At 42.7% G+C, this 16291-nt stretch overlaps 1 protein-coding gene across 5 annotated transcripts in view; it reads left to right on the top strand.

Annotated features, from left to right (window-relative positions):
* Positions 1-16291, top strand: part of Hectd4 (HECT domain E3 ubiquitin protein ligase 4) — a 172084-nt gene that overhangs the window by 95238 nt on the left and 60555 nt on the right. For 3 of the 5 annotated variants that reach the window (XM_063225668.1, XM_063225667.1, XM_063225666.1), the window contains exons 20-34: positions 275-375; positions 1621-1819; positions 3997-4143; positions 5197-5301; positions 6399-6562; positions 7216-7449; positions 8518-8710; positions 8906-9010; positions 9429-9517; positions 9896-10071; positions 12367-12502; positions 12585-12726; positions 12839-13005; positions 14594-14740; positions 15575-15759. In XM_063225668.1, coding sequence (XP_063081738.1) covers positions 275-375; positions 1621-1819; positions 3997-4143; positions 5197-5301; positions 6399-6562; positions 7216-7449; positions 8518-8710; positions 8906-9010; positions 9429-9517; positions 9896-10071; positions 12367-12502; positions 12585-12726; positions 12839-13005; positions 14594-14740; positions 15575-15759 — 2290 coding nt within the window. The remainder of the gene's footprint in view (positions 1-274; positions 376-1620; positions 1820-3996; positions 4144-5196; positions 5302-6398; positions 6563-7215; positions 7450-8517; positions 8711-8905; positions 9011-9428; positions 9518-9895; positions 10072-12366; positions 12503-12584; positions 12727-12838; positions 13006-14593; positions 14741-15574; positions 15760-16291) is intronic. The other 2 variants (XM_063225671.1, XM_063225670.1) reach the window with 1 other exon arrangement.

Here is a 16291-nt window from a genome sequence, read left to right as displayed (position 1 = left end):
ACTGCTTATCAGCTGTAGAAATGCTAATCTGCATGCTACTGAGATCTCCTATCATATTTAGTCTGCCAGGCCCTCACCAGCCTAGAGTAACTGACAGAAATGATGTGTTCCCTCTCCACATTTAGTAGTGACATGGTGTGGTCTCGGGAGCCAAGCCTTTCTTACTGAACGAGTGTAGACTGGGATTGTAAAAAGATGATGCAAGTGAGGGTTCTGAGTTCGGCACCTGTGGTCTAGTGAGAGCTTTAAGGTGGCTGATGGTTTTGTGTTTCAGACGGCTTTGCTGCTTAAAACCCAGTGTCCTGTGTTTGCTGAGGTGGGCTGTTCCCCGTGTGGCGCCTCCGAGCAGAAGTGCAGGCTGTTCCCTGATGAGAGGTAACTGGCACTGCCTTGCAGGCCACTCTTCTGCGAAGCCTTGTTCTCCTTTGACAGTGATAGTTTTTAGCAAGGATCATCAAACTAGGGAAAGATTACAGGGTCAAACTTGTGCAGATGACTGTAGAGTCACTTTAGATTTCTAGCAAGATGTTAAAATAGATTTCCCTGTGAATTAAGAGGTTAGTTTATTTTTATTTTTTTGTTCCCAGGAATTGAACTCTTGGCTTTGGGCTTGCCAGGCAGATACTGAGCTTCTGAGCTATATCCCTGGCCCAAGATTAGTTTAAAATTGACCTGAAATTTTCATACATGAATGATGAGGTTGAGAAATATTAAGACTTTGGCAAACAGTGTGGGAGAGATTTTTGTGGTCATTATTTTTATCCGTATTTATTTTGTTGGATTTTTGTTTTATGAGACAAGGGTCTCACTGTAGTTTGGACTGTCACACTGGCCTTGAACTCACCATGTAGCCTAGGCTGACCATAAACTCATAGTGATCCTCCTACCTCAGCCTCTGGAGTGCTGGGATTATTAGAGGCACACCACCATGCTTGACTCTTTTTTTTTTAATTTCCCAAGTAACTACTTTAGATGAGAGTTAGTGAGGTCTTCTCCTATATATCAGTTGGGCTTCTCCCTTGAACAAGGGATGAAATGCAAATATAGTACTTGAATAAAAAAAAAATAGAAAAAAACAAATACAGCTGGGCATGGTGGTCCATGCCTGAAATCTCACCTCTTGAGAGGCTGAGGCAGGAGTATTGCCATCAGTCTGAAGCTAGCCTGAGCTGCATAGTGAGTTCAAAGCCATCCTGAACTGTGTAGCAAGACACTGTGTCAAAAACAAACAAAAGATACAAAATGATACTCTTAAGTTTGTATATAGTCTGTATATTACTATGTAAGTAATATAGTGTCTAACACCAATGTAGGAATTCTTTTTTCTGCTCGAAGAATAACAACATAGCATTTACTGAGTGCTTGTAATGCAGGCATTGTTCTAAACACTTTAAATTTTTTTATTAGTACGTTTGTGGTAAACAGTAAATACATTCATTGTGAGTAGTTGTATATGTACACAGAAAGTTTTTGAATGTTTCTCATACTAGATATTTAAAAGCCACAGTGCTTTCATGTTGCATGCTATCAATAATTTGAGTGCTTTCTTGTACTCCACTGTAGTTCCATTTTGTTTTTCTTTGCCTTGCTACCAAACTAAACCACTTTCTCTGGCCTTAGAATGCTGGAAGAAAAGGAAGAGCCAGGCTTTCTCACTGGCTTAAAGATACCTGCCCCATGGGCTGCCGGGAAGACTGTGGAAACAGTGCACCCTGTCAGAGACAACTATAAATTCAAAGAAACTGTCCACATCCCCGGAGCTCGCTGCCTGTATCTGAGATTTGACAGCAGATGTTCCTCACAGTATGACTATGACAAAGTAAGCAAGAACTGAGTTCTTATTACTGCCACCTCCAGTAAGCTGACTTCTTAGGTGCTTCTTATGTTTTCTTTGCTGCTGGTCACCATTCTTGACTTATTTCTGTCTTCAGATATCTCTAAGGAGGACTTTTGTAAAATAATGCCCCAAAGGGTGGTGATTGAGGGAGAAAATTGCTACCACCTCTGCAGTCTAACACAATGTTCTGATGCCATATTGAAAGTGTCCCTCTTGTAAGCCTTTAAAAGCTTAGACCTGAGGCAAAGGAAATTTCCCTTTTACGTTGCTGACTTCCTGCCTTTCCTCTCTGCTTGCAATTCCTGTAGATGAGTGGTGGCCATTCATCTTGAAAGGTCGTACTGCCCAGTTCTTGGGGCTTCTCATGTATCTTTTGGGGAGAAAGTGGCCTTTCGAAGGGCTTAAGATGTGCAGGGATCTGGCTAATATGGACTTACATACCTCTTCTTTGCTGTTACCGCAGAGTAGTTTCCAACCTGGTGGCTGAATAATAAAACAGAAAAGAAATCAAAGCTGGATATGGTGGCCCACACCTGTAATCCTAGCATTTGGGAGGCTGAGGCAGGAGAATCACTCTGAGTGTAAGGGCCAGTCTGGGCTATATAGCGAGATCCTGTCTCAAAAATAAGGCACAACAAAACAGGAAACATTTTAGGGGTTGACTTGTGGCTTGTCATGTTAAACTTATGAGGAAAGGCTAAGGAATTGGGACATGTAACATAGGAAGGAACAACTTGGAGATTATCTAGTAACTTTGTACACACAGAATAGCACTGTGTCTGCTCTCTTTATATAGCTTGTTAGCTTTGTGTTGTCTCTGTCCCCTGTGAACTGAAAAAGGGCAAATGGTTTTAAATCCCATCAAGGAAGGGTTTTAGGGTAAAAATAAAGAACTGCTTAGTTAAACCTGCCATGAGATGGTGAAGTTATAGAATCTTCTTTCCCATTATCTTTGATGATAGTCAAGAGTCCCAGATGTTTGGAGGATTTAAAATGTGTCCCCAAAACTTATCATAGCTGAAAACAGGAAATCTAGAAGATGGTCTTTAGTAGGCCTTTAAAGAATGCCTTCGTCAGCATCAGTCCAGCCTGCTTCCCGGCTCACAGGGTTAGCAGTGCCCATTTCCTAAGTTCCAGTGGAGTGACTACTTGAGTGGAAGCAGGTGCCCTTTTAGTTGATGCTATTTTGTTTCTCCTTTAAAAATAGTAGTTTCCATCTTCTGATATGTGCTCCCTTATACATTAGTGGTAATGATAAAGAACAGAGAGGTTCACTGCATGGATAAAGTACATTTGCTTTTCCAGTGATCCCTGTCTGGTATCAACAAAAGGTCCAAAAGGGTAAGAAATCACAAAATAATAAGCATCTAAGTCTGGGAAGTAGCATTTAGATGCAAACTTAGATGCAGTATGAGGTGGTCAGAGTATATTGTGGGAGACAGGGCTTGATATTCACAGAAGCTAGAACTTCGTTTTCCCTACAGAAGTATTTGAAGCAAGTGAGCTATCAGTGTTTCTCCTCCTTATTAGAAGCTAAGTTGACGGGATATAAATGGAAGAAAAGTTATGATACATGAAAACTGACCCAAGTAGGAGCAGCCCCCTTTCTCACCCAAATGTGTTTTTTCTTTTTATACCGTTAAGCAACTTTCTAAGTGTATATGGCTTATTTTCAATTGGTTGCATTTTTATAAATCCTTATTTATTCATTGATTTTTTTGGTGCATTTATTTTATTGTTGTGTTGGATATAGCCATCTTTCCATCTGTATTTGCTTACTTTATTAATTTTGGGGAGGTCTTAAGGGGTCAAAGTCTAATATTAAAGAGTTATATGTCATTGATTAGTATTAAAATAGCTAACTGAGCAATGTATGTCATATAGTTAGGTATGATGTTTAATGTGAGGTCCCCAAGCCAATTAAAGCTTGATCATATGGAAAGTATGCTTCTTGTTTTAATCACTGTTGTTTCTCTGTGGCTGTCCTGTAAATACCAACAGCTGATTGCCTCCAAACTAGTATCAATTATGCTGAAAAAAAATCAGGAAATATTAGTTAGATTAGAATGACACCAGTGCCTGGTTATAAATGTGTTTTAAAACAAATACTTTTTGCAGCCTTTTTATTTGTAGATGTTGTTTTTGTTTTTCTTTTACAGTCTAACGGTCTATTTTCTGTTTTGAAGTTGGTGATATACGCGGGGCCTAACACAAACAGTAGGAAGGTTGCTGAGTATGGAGGCAACACTCTGGGATATGGCAGCCGTAGTGTCTTAGGAACTGGTTGGCCGAAGGACTTGGTGAAGGTATGGTATCAGTCAAGTCGCTTTTTAGAACAGAAAAGTGAACTCACGCGCCTCATGGCCTGTGTACTGTACTCATCATAACCCCAGAAAGCACGGGTCATGGGGCTTTCATTGAAGGGAGGCCACCTGCGGGGCCTGTGTGCTCAGAATGACTCCTCCACTCAGGATGGCACCGCCTGCACTCATGGACCTCACACCCCGTCTGCTCCGGAGTCGGGCTTCCTGCCGCAGGTCACTCTGGATGGCGGAGCTGCTGTTCTTCCAGCCCACTCCTTCTCCAGACTCGGTGGTGCCAAGTACCCTAGAGCCACAGGGCCACTGCAGTTTATGTGCTGAGTTGACGTTTCCGGGGAGTCCGGGCCTGTGGAGACAGTTAATGACCCATTCCCGCCTGATGCAGTAGGGCTGCTTGGTGATCTGGGCCTCCCATGACTTGAAGTATCTGCTGAAACAATGAGTATGAGCTCAGTCAGACCCAAACGTAGGCCCTGATTGGCCTCCTGGGCCTTGACTTAACATGCGTCGTCCCCGCTCTTTAACTCAGCCGTGAGTCGCTGGTTTCTTCCCGGGGTAGTCGGAATGGGTCCCAGCCGAATCAGCACACTCTTACCTGTTCTCTGACTCACTGCAGCTCGTTCCTTACCGAGCAGGTTTGGAAACGCCAGGTGTTTTGGCACAGTACTCTGCAGGTGTGCTGGCCATTTGTTAGCCTGTTGACCCACGTGACGTGGGAAGAGCAAGCGAGGGCAAAAAGCATAGAGGTGCGAGGCCCTTATTAGAAATTCTGCTTAAGATTTACTTAATCTCCACTGTGATCCTGGTGTCGGGCAGTCCGGCCCCTTTCACCGATGCCTCACCCCAGAGGTGACCTAGGCAGGTGGGACCTGAATGGTTAGTGTCTAAATGAAAGGGGATGGAACTGGAATCAGAGCCAAGCAGAGAAGGAGGGAGACATAGCTAAGAGACTTTTGAAAGTACATCTCAGAAATTCATTGCTCTTTTAAAAATTGCATGTCTTGTTTTTAAAGTGCATTTTCCCCCCTTAAATTTAAGGTGGAAGGCGATACAGTCACCTTCTCCTTTGAAATGAGAAGTGGCCGTGAACACAACACTCCCGATAAAGCTATGTGGGGCTTTGCTTGCACAGTCCGCGCTCAGGTACTTGAATCTAACCACTGCTGTGGGCAGAATGTACTTTTTACTGTGTGCCTTGGTTACATACATCATATTTACCTTGTAAATAGGGCAGAATATGAGCCACTCTTCCATCCGTCTCTTCTTTCTGGCAGTAGTAAACTACTTGCAGTTAATAGTGGTTTTATGGCATAAAATGAGCTATGACCTAAATCAGTTTAGCCACACAGGAATAATCCATTGTTAGGGACTCTGTCTTCTAGGCTCGGAGAGGTGACTTGACTTCAGCATCTACGTATAGGGCAAAGAGGATTCAAACATTCAATAGAAGTAAGCCCTTGAGCAGCAAGACCCTGTCTAAACAAAAAAGAAAAAAGCACTTGAGAACCAGGCATGGTGGTACACTTGGAAGGCTGAGGCAGGAAGAGTGCCATGTGTTCAAGTCCAGCCTGGGCTGCATAGATCTCCCAGAAAGGAAAAAAAAAAAAAAAAAAAGAAAGAAAGAAAAGAAAAAGAAGACAAAGAAAAAAGCATTTGAAATCTGGGTTTCAAGAGTATTAGAAATTCTGCTAGCCCCTCTAGATACTGGATTTTAGAAAGGTATCTTAGACATAGAGGCTGCTTAAGGTTATCCAAGCTCTAGAATGAGAATCCGTGCCAGCTCCGCAGGGATCTTTGCTTTGCCCTCTGATACAGACTGATGGCTGGTACACAAAGGGCACTTAAGTATTTCCTGAATGAATTCAGTGTAGAAATTGACACATCATAGTTTGAGTACAGAACACGCAGCAAATTGAAGTAGTGCTTTGTAGTTAGAGAGGCTCAGCAGAGAGGAAGCTACCCAAAGAACCCAGGCTTCTTGCATGTGATTCATGCTGTTCGTGAGGTAGAATCTGACCAGCTGTAATTCTCTCTCCAGAATGTGTGTTGAGACTTCACTCAGTGGTCATTCCAGTGCCACCACCTACTCATGATGTTGGGTGCTGTACCTGTGTCCCATAGCAAAGCACAGTGCTGCTCTGTAAACCTCATGGCGGGCACAGTGCGGTGTGGTGTGGCACAGGTGGCAGCACTGGGCCAGGGTCGCTGACCAGTGTGGTTTGCCCCTGTCTGCATTGTAGGAGTCCTCGGAGGATGTCTCAGGAGGCCTGCCCTTTCTGGTAGACCTGGCTTTAGGTCTATCTGTGTTAGCTTGTTCCATGTTAAGAATCCTGTACAATGGACCAGAAATTACCAAAGAAGAAGAAACCTGTCAGGAGCTATTGCGGTCCAAACTTTTACAAAGGTAACAAAAGGTTCAAATTGACTTTGTTTTGTGCACAAAGGAGAAAGGCCTTTCTGTGAAAAGCTACTGTTGGTACATTTCCCAGCTAACTGTCCACTGCCTGATCATCTCACGGGTGTCACTGTAGCTGAGAAGTAAGATAAAAATGACACCATAGTGTCATTTTTGACCCTTAATTTATATCTCGAGACTGCATAAGCTTTTCTCCAACCCAAATATTGTGCAATGAGGTTGAAGGAACACCAGAAGGATTGACAGCTGTATGATAAGCAAGCAAATTAACAAAGTGTTTTTACAGAGTACAGGACAGTGGGTATATAGATATTCACCACGTAATTCTCTCTACTTTTCTGTACGTTAAAATATTTTCATAATAAAATATTGAGGAGATAGGCTTCCAAAATGTAAGGTACATTCTTATGTGCTCAATTTCTTTAACTTCTGGAAAAGGTTATAATGAATATGTTCTGGGAACACATTACATGATCCTTCATGTTTGTCATATTGGCAAGCATCAAGTAGCTTTCTAGTCATCTTCATTTTGGTTGGGATTTAATTCATGTTTGCAGTAATGGTTACATTTATCAGGGGGAGCTGGTACATGTTCATAACATCGCTGCCAGGGAGTGAAGAATCTTTCTCTGTCTGTCCAGGTGCCAGTGGCAGGTGGAAGCCAATGGTGTCATCTCTCCTGCCCTTACTCCGAGCCCCTCTCCACTGCCTCTGACCATAGAGGAAGACAGAGAATTTACCTACCCCTCGGATGTGCTTGTGCCTCCTGTCGGAAGCTATTTTGACCTGCCCCGGATCAGGCTGCCTCCAGGGATCATGATAAAGCTCAGGGAAATTTCTGGGCGTGCTAGACCTCAATTTAGACCAAGTATAAAGTATGTAGCTATCATTTTACTTTACCCAGTGTGAAAAAGTGTTTAGACAATGAAGGACAGTATTCGTTCTTGTGACCTAACAAGTGAACCCCTCCTAGAAAGGGCCGCTGGGGTCCTGGCATGTGAAAGGCCATGGATTTGATTCCTAGCACTGCAAAAAATTAAAATTTTACATTTAATGAATGAGAGCCAAGTGCTCTGGAGGGCCCACAGGTGGCATTTCAGCCCATGTTTCCAAAGTGTGGTCCCCTGGTCAGCAGCATTAGTACCCCAGGGACCTGGTTAGCGCTTCCCTGTTTCACTCCTATCATATCAGCCACTGTAAGGATGGGCCCAGTACGCTGAGTCTTAACAAGGGTCCTGTGTGATTCTGATGCATACTAAGACTTGAGAGGTTCTGGGTTTGTCTCAAGTGCTTTGACCTTCTACTAATACTCAACTTCTGCTTTGATTCTGGAGTGTAGAGACATGTCTTTATTTTTGATTCCTACAGAAATGGTGAATATAACTTACAGATGTGTTTATGGTATTCTTGCTTAAACTCTGTTTTACAGGCCTTTATCCTGTCTTCTAAGACAAGCCTGAGCAATTCAGAGAGAAAAATTTAGAGAGTAGATGGAATTTTAAATGAAAGAAATACAGAAAACATCGTTATTCTCAGCCAAACACTTATGCACACTAAACACCATAAGCCCTAATACTGTATGACGTAATTCATAGATAACTGGTGCTGAAGAACTTTTCTTTTTGGAGATGTTAGACCTATCCCGGCCCTGATGGAACTCTAGCTCAAAATACACAAGTCATACTAAATGAATTATCTTTAACTTTGGTGTTGAGCTTTATCAAGCCAGTGTTAGTTTTATCAGTTAATACACTACATTGTTGGCCAACATGTAACACCTATAAGACACCTTAATATTTAGATCTTTTACTCTATTGCAGTAAAGGAGGCTTGGTGCATGTTTAATATATTTAAATAAAGCCTAACTTCTTCAGCCTATGTGATACAGTTGTGGTAAGTTCAGAGCAAGACATATATCTGACTAGTTTCCACTGTAATCGTAGAGAAGTGATTCAGCCAGATGTGATGGAGGAAATGGTGGTGTCCTGTGTTATTAAGCACTTGAATTTGGTGGATGCACTGCAGTCCCTAATAAATTTCCAGTATCAAGAAGAACATGCCGAGGAATATGACTTACTGTGTAAAATTATGGGCGAGACCTTTAAGAAACTCAATGCCATGGAGAGACAGCTGCAGGTAACTGAGCGCTAAAACATTGGTATTTGTTTTCCAACTGCTATGAACAGTTTTTCTCCCAGAGAGTTAAAGAAGTTTAACATATAATGTCAGTGTTTCTAACTGCTATTACAAAATTAATTTCAAAAATACGGATTGCTTTTGCTTCCATTTTGTCTCTGTTTACACATGTTTTTTTCTTCATCTCTCCCTCAGAGTGTTGCAGAACTGGAACAGAAGTGGCAGAGTGAGGTTGAGGATGCCATGCAGGGGAAACTGGAAAACAACATGCCTTTCTTCTATGATTACCATTTCAATGAGGTGAGGAGGGTGTGCATTCACCACCGAGGCGTTGCATTTGTAAAGCAGAGGTGTACGGTGTGTGCAGGTGTGTGCACGCTGTGTGTGTCATTTCCTGAAATGAGCATCTCAGTATCCAAGTCATTGTTCTAAACTTTCATTAACAGGCTAAAGAAACTATAACTATTACTAAGTTTTGCTTTGAAGCATTGACATGGAAAAAAACCAGGCAGAAATAGAAACCTCAAAGGAATCCCCAGAAAGTTACCCATGCCTTTTTAAAAGAATTAAAATGTCAAATGTACTTTAAGCATAGAAGTGTGGGCCAAATGCATGGTGTTTGTTCCCTGGCATTTTCTTTTCCCTTTAACAAATGTACAATAAAGCTTGGTTGTTGTATACCCTGTATACCATCTTTTCTTGATTTTTCCTTCTTTAGAACAAAATGAAAGAACTAGAACTTTTGTGTTCAATGAAGGAAGTCTCCTTTGATGGAAATGATCTTGAAAATATGGTCCTATCACTGAGGTTAGTGATGTTAATCATTGTTAAGGCTAATACATCGCTCTAATGCTAAAAACACATTGCGAAGGTCTTGATAGATGTTTTATTTCTCAAGTGTTGTGGAGTCATCAAACATTTTAGAGTCAGAATGCATTTGGTAAGCTGTCAGTTTTGATTTGAACCTTCAAAGGGTAGCGTAGGTGTCTGAAATAGGAAAAGGGGTAAGGAGCAGCCTAAGTTTGTAACCCTGCTCCCCTGGAATGGGGCTGCGGCAGGTAAGCAAGGTTTATTAGATTACTTTTGCTTAGTTTTCCCTCGTCTTATCTTATCCTTTTCTGTTTTAAAAAATTTGTTTTGGGGAGGCTAGAGAACCCCTCAATACATATCAGTCATTCTTTATAGGGAGAAGTTCCTACAGGAGGTGAATTCTCTTATTCAGAAACCTTCACACCCACTGGCCAAAACAAAAACGCTGGTGAAGAGTCTGATGAACCGCGCGGAGCTGCTGCTGCACGTGACCATCGCAGCCCAGTCGGGCCTCACCAGGAGCATCTCGGGTACCCCGGCGGAGACCCCAGGTACTGCTCCAGCAGGGCTTCTCCCGTGGCTCTGTTCATAGAGTAGGAGTTAACTCCTTTTTATTATTACTTTTATTATTGATAGTAGTGAGTGTTGAACTCGGCCTTCTCACTGAGCTACATCCTGAGGGTCCTTTCCTCCTTAAAAAAAAGGTTCTTTTTTTTTAATTTAAAAAAATTTTTTTAAAAACTTCACTATGCAGTTCAGGCTGGCCTTCACCTCTCAGTGATCTCCTGCCTAAGCCTCTGAGTGCCATAACTATAGGTGTGGACCGTGCCTGGCATCAACATGTTTTTACTTTTTAGCTGACCTTTGCCTTTGTTCTGTCTTCTTCCATTTAAGTATCCTTTTAATTAATTAATTAATTAATTAATGTATTTTTTTATTGGTACCGGGGATCAAACTTACAACTGCCTGCTTGCAAGGCACGTGCTTATGCCGCTGAGCTAAATCCCCAGCCCCTAAGTATCCTTTTATAAAGCAACTATTCTCTTTGATATGATTAAGGAATTTGAGGTAAGGGGCTGGGGGTTTAGCTCAGCGGCATAAGCGCCTGCCTTGAAAGCAGGCAGTCGTGAGTTCGATCCCCAGTACCGATAAAAAGGAAAAAGACAAAAAAAAAAAAAAAAAAAAAAAGGAACAAAAAAAAAAGGAATTTGAGGTATGACTGAAAAATACAGTGACTGTTTGAAAGCTTATTACAGTAAAAGACACATTGTCATTAACCCTCCTCTCTTTGAACACACTTATCCCATCATTCTTGCCGCTTTCTGAAACAGTTCTGAAAGTCCTCTTTCGAGAGTGTCTTCTGTTGTGCTGTCCTGGCTGCCTGGTGTCCTGCATCTATTACAAATTTTGACGTGGGTAGGCGCCACCGGTTGCACAGTGCCAGGTCTGGTGAGCAGCGTGGCTGGGGACTCACCACGGCGTTTCCATGAGCCTGCTTCCTCTTGTGTGACACATGGCGGCGGCAGCATTCAGCGTATGTTTTACCATACCTTGTGAAGACACTCATGCGGGTGACTTCCAGAAGTGCTTCAGAAAGCGGCGAGAATGAGATGGAGGGAGGGAAGAAGGCGGAAAGTAAAAGAGAAGTAAGGTGTTAAGTGTCTCCCACGGTGAATGTCATTATTACTGCAAACATGTACTAATAAAAATGCTTAAATTTGTGGAATACAAAAGAAAAAATTTAAAAGGTATCAAAGATACGAGATAATTTGTTTGAAGCAAGGGAGAGTATCTTTTGTTTTAGTTTTGGTTTTTTGCAACGGTCTCACTATGTAGCTCAGGCTGGTCTTGAACTCTTAGTGATTATCCTGCCTCGGCCTCCTGAGTGCTAAAATTATAGTTGTGTGCCAACAAACCCTGCTAAGCAAGAGTATCTTGAGAATTAATGGTAATGTGTCTTTCACATCACCTGTGTCATTTTTAAAATGTAAACATTCTCCATGCGTTTTGTTACCCTGTCATCTCAGAGGAAGGGCCAGTCACATTCCAGTTCAAGTGTTACATTTACTCCTTCCAGAAATAATCAAAGTGGAATTCTCACCAGCTGGCAAGGAGTAAGCTAAATACATTTAAGATTAAGGGGAAACAGAGGCCATTTCTGGGGGAAAAAAGCGGAAAGATCTGGGTTTATTTGAATTAAGAATTTTGTGCTCCTAGCTGGGCATTGTGGTGCACACCTGTGATCTCAGCACTTGGAAGGAGGCTGAGGCAAGAGAATTGTTACAAGTTCAAAGCCAGCCTGGGTTACAAAGTGAGTTCAAGGCCAGCCTGAGCTACAAAGTGAGAGCTTGTCTCAAAAAAAAAAAAAAAATTGTGCTTCTAGAAATTATTTTCTGTGTCTTCTTTTGTTTTTTACAATTAAACATTGATACCTGTAAAATTTTCAGCTTTTCTTTGAGAAACCAATTTAATTTAATAAAAAGATTTTAATTATTGAAACTAAATTAATTTTTAATCTAATATTTGGTTTAAGAAAATTGAAATAGCTAGGCGTGTTCCACTCTACTATCTCAGTACTTCGGAGACTTAAGATAAAGAAGATCATGAGTTCGAAGCGAGCCTGGACTATCTAGCAAGCTTCAGGCCATCTTACACTACATAGCTAACCCTGTCTTTAAGTTAAAAATTGTCCTACAACTCATCAGTATGCTGTCATAGCTAGACTGGTACTGAGCTCCGTTAAAAAGCAAAGCTAAACTCTGGTAGCTCTGTGTTACATTTAGCCATTAAAACTCCTTACAAACTGGATAGCAGAAATGTTAACCTTTTTATTGCTTTTTCTCCAGCTTGTAAATCAGCTTCCGAAACAAAGGTGATCTCTCATGCTGTCCGGCAGCCTGTTTTTCTGCGCAGCATGTCGGCTCCTTCTGACCTGGAAATGATTGGTAATGAAGATTTGGAATTTACTAGAGCAAATCAGAGGTAAATGGCTAATGGCTGAGGTTGAATTCCCACGTACAGCTGAGCGCGTTCCTCAAAACGAACTATTTTGTCTTCCTTATAGGCGCCGTCATGTGACCAGCCACCGCAGCAGTTCCTTTACACTCCTGCAGTCACTGGCCACTGAGGACAGCAGGGACAAGCCCACCTACAGCGTCCTACTGGGCCAGCTGTTTGCCTTCATTGGCACCAACCCTGATCAAGCTGTATGTGACACTCTAAACTGCAGACGGACGGACGGACGGACGGACGGCTCCGGATGGCAGGGAGGGTCTCCTGACACTTAGCGGGAGTCAGCAGCTTCCTTCTGCATTGCAGGTGTCCAGCAGCAGCTTCCTTTTGGCTGCACAGACAAGGTGGCGGCGGGGCAACACGCGCAAGCAGGCGCTGGTGCACATGCGGGAGCTACTGACGGCTGCGGTGCGGGTCGGGGGAGTGACGCATCTTGTGGGGCCCGTGACGATGGTCCTGCAGGGAGGACCCAGGTCAGTTGCTTCTGGTGGCTCACACTGTCCTATCTAGACTGGGCAAGAGCCATTCTGGAGATTATTACCGGGACCACATAGACAGTGTGGTATTTGCTGATGTGTTCCCTAAAATACTTTGTTTTTATATATGTGGTATGTAATTTTACAAAAATTTCAGTGTATATGGAAATCTAAAAGTTTCTTAACATAGCTTGGTTTTCTAAATTCTACCCTGTTTCCTGTTCCTTGAGAGTTTATTGTACCAATCATAAGTGAATAAACAACTGTTTAATCCTCTTTGTACATATAACCATATATATATTATACACATACATATGATGCAGCATTCTTTTTTACATAAATAAGATTGTTACACATGCTTTTTTAGAATCATGATTGCTCAGTATGTCTTGTGTCTGTTTTTTCAGTCATTACCTATAGTCTTTGTTTTGCTTTTTGTTTTTTGAGACGAAAGTCTCACTATATAGTGTAGGCTGGCCTTGAACTCACTGTGTAACCCGTGCTGGCATTGAACTCCCAGCAATCCTTCTTCCTGAGTGCTGGAATTACAGACACATGCTACCACACTCAGTTTATTTTGTCATTTTAGCGAACTTTATAGTCTATTATATGTATGATCTTCATTTGGTGGGGGGTTTTTTGAGACAGGTCTCATTGTACAATTTAGACTGGCCTTGAACTCACAATGATCCTCCTGTTTCAACCACCCGAGTGCTGGGATTATAGATGTGCACCACCACATCAGGCTATTTTAAAAATCTAGCTGGGCATGTTGGTGCATACCCGTGATCCCAGCCCTTGGGAGGCTGAGGCAGGAGGATTGTTGTGAACTCAAGGCCAGCCTGAACTGAACAGTGAGACCCTGTCTCCCAAAAAAATTCTAAATCATTCTCTCCCAGTGAACACATCATGCATCATGTGTTTCTTTCTGCCTGTGGTTTGCTGTGATTTTAGCTACTCAACACCCTCTCAGCTATGTTTTTATGTTTTGTTGATTATTTTTATTAGATAATGTTAAAACCATGGGTGCAGGTGCTGTTTATAGGAAGGTTTTGTATATGAGTTCCCCGCTGGATGTCAGCGATCCCGAAGCAGAGATAGCAAGGCCTTTCCGGCTGAACCCCGGCCTTTGCCGGTGCTCCTGGCCATTGTTTGAGGAACTGTGGCCCGGAAGCAGAGGTCAGTGGCTGAGGCAAAGGTGAATGTCTTGGGAGATTTTGTCTGTCAGGAGAGGTCAGGCAGTTCCTGGGAAATCACTCCAGAGTCTCAGTGCCTGAGAAGACCAGAGTTCATTGGGCAGCATCAGTGAGTACTGCAGCCTCCTCCCAGAATAATGTCTCCTCACACTGGCAGCACTTTTCTTTTTCTCTCAAGTTTGTAATGCCATTCGTCAAAAAGTTGAAAAAATGCATAAAATTCTAAAGAGTAAAATTAAGATCATCTATAAGCCCACCATTCCAAAACATCTGTTAAGATTTTAGTGTGTTGGGCTGGGGATTTAGCTCAGCGGCATAAGCCCCTGCCTGGCAAGCAGGCAGTTGTTCTTGACACGGTCAGCAGAGCTGCACCTTGGTTCGTTCCACAGGATTGAAGAACTCACCTGCGGAGGGATGGTGGAGCAGGTCCAGGAAGCCTTTGGGGAGACCATGACCTCTGTTGTGTCTCTGTGTGCTCGTTATCCAATTGCTTGTGCGAATAGCATCGGACTCTTGTGTACCATACCTTATACCAGGTGAGCCCTTTATCATATGTAAGTTATGCAGCAGTAGAGATATCTGCAGCTTTCCAAATGTGAAAGTATTTTTGATTCATAAAATTGGACCTTTTTTCCTTTTTGTGATGCTGAGAATTGAACCCAGTGCCTCACAGATGTTAGGGAAACATTCCACCACTGAGCTACATCCCTAGCCTTGTTTGTTTATTTGTTTGTTTAGAGACAGGGTCTCAGTAAATTGCCCAAGTTGACCTCAGATTTTCCATGCCATCTCCTCTGAGTAGTTGGGATTATACTACCATACCTTGCTAAAATTGAATTTTTCTGTTGTGATTATCAGGTGTATACTAACCAAACTTTACTTTTGACAGACACCTGGGTTCCTATGTAACCAAACACTGCAGGAGGATTACATTATGTAGCAGTTCAAAGAAAAAAAATCCTTAAGAGATTACTTAAATATTTGTCAGAAATCTTTTTTGCATGAATACATTTATTTCCTCTTTTGGGTTACTTAATTTATAGTTTTAAGGTGCCAGAAGGATGGAGTTATTCTTTAAACTTCCTTAAGATGAAATACATTATTTTGTCTATTATGGTAACCTTACTTGATTCCATCAGTTTTTATTTCGAGGTTCCATATGATCAAACCAAAACTCAAAGTTCCTTGTTTTTGAAGGAAGTCTTTATAGGAAAGTAGCTTTGCATTCATTGTACACGGTGGCGTCCTCAGGTGCAGGCAAAGAACGGCATCAGCAGGTTCCTTGCCACTTGGACCCTCTGAAACGTCCTGCGAGGCTCCCCAGGGGAGTCGGATGTGTTTCTTCCATGGCACCTGTGTCCCTTTGCCAGGAGCGAAGAGAAGTGCCTGGTGCGCAGTGGCCTTGTGCAGCTCATGGATCGACTGTGCAGCTTGAGCAGTCAGACCGAGTCCAGCTCCAGTGAGAAACAAACCAAGAAGCAGAAAGTGGCCACCATGGCCTGGGCTGCCTTCCAGGTGCTTGCCAACCGCTGTGTCGAGTGGGAAAAAGAGGAAGGTGAGCGCCAGACTCCTTTCTACTCCTGCTTCTTCCCTCGTGCTGTGCTGGAGGGGCAGGTGAAGAAGGCCCTGCTGTGGCACATGGTCAGACTGGCTTCACCCGTCGGACTTCATCGCTGTGCTTGGGGGAGAGTCTCAGCTGCCCCCTAGCGCCCGACGAAGTCGCTCCAGTAAATGGGGAGGACATGTGTCTGTACTGGTCACATCTCCACACGGTTTTACAAAACAGCTATCATTTCACTGGCATGTTTCTAAAGTAATTTTTTAGTGACCAGTGAAATTTAAAAAGTAACCTCAGAGATAAGTGCAGTGATGTGTGCCTGTCATTCTGGTACTGTGGGAAGCTAAGGCAGGAAGATGGCAAGTTCAAGTGTGGCCTGGAAAACTTAGTGACACCCCGTCTGAAACACACGCATGCGTGTGCGCGCGCGCGCGCACACACACACACACACACACACACACACACAGCTAGAGCTGCAACTCAATAATAGAGGACTCCTGGGTTCAATATCCACCACTGGAGAAAATAG

The sequence above is a fragment of the Cavia porcellus genome, unplaced genomic scaffold (genome assembly GCF_034190915.1).
Source record: "Cavia porcellus strain 051 isolate PalLab524CR breed Dunkin Hartley unplaced genomic scaffold, mCavPor4.1 scaffold_16, whole genome shotgun sequence".
Classification (NCBI taxonomy): domain Eukaryota; kingdom Metazoa; phylum Chordata; class Mammalia; order Rodentia; family Caviidae; genus Cavia; species Cavia porcellus.
Note: the sequence above shows the minus strand (reverse complement) of the source record. Positions and strands in the feature narration are given on the sequence as shown.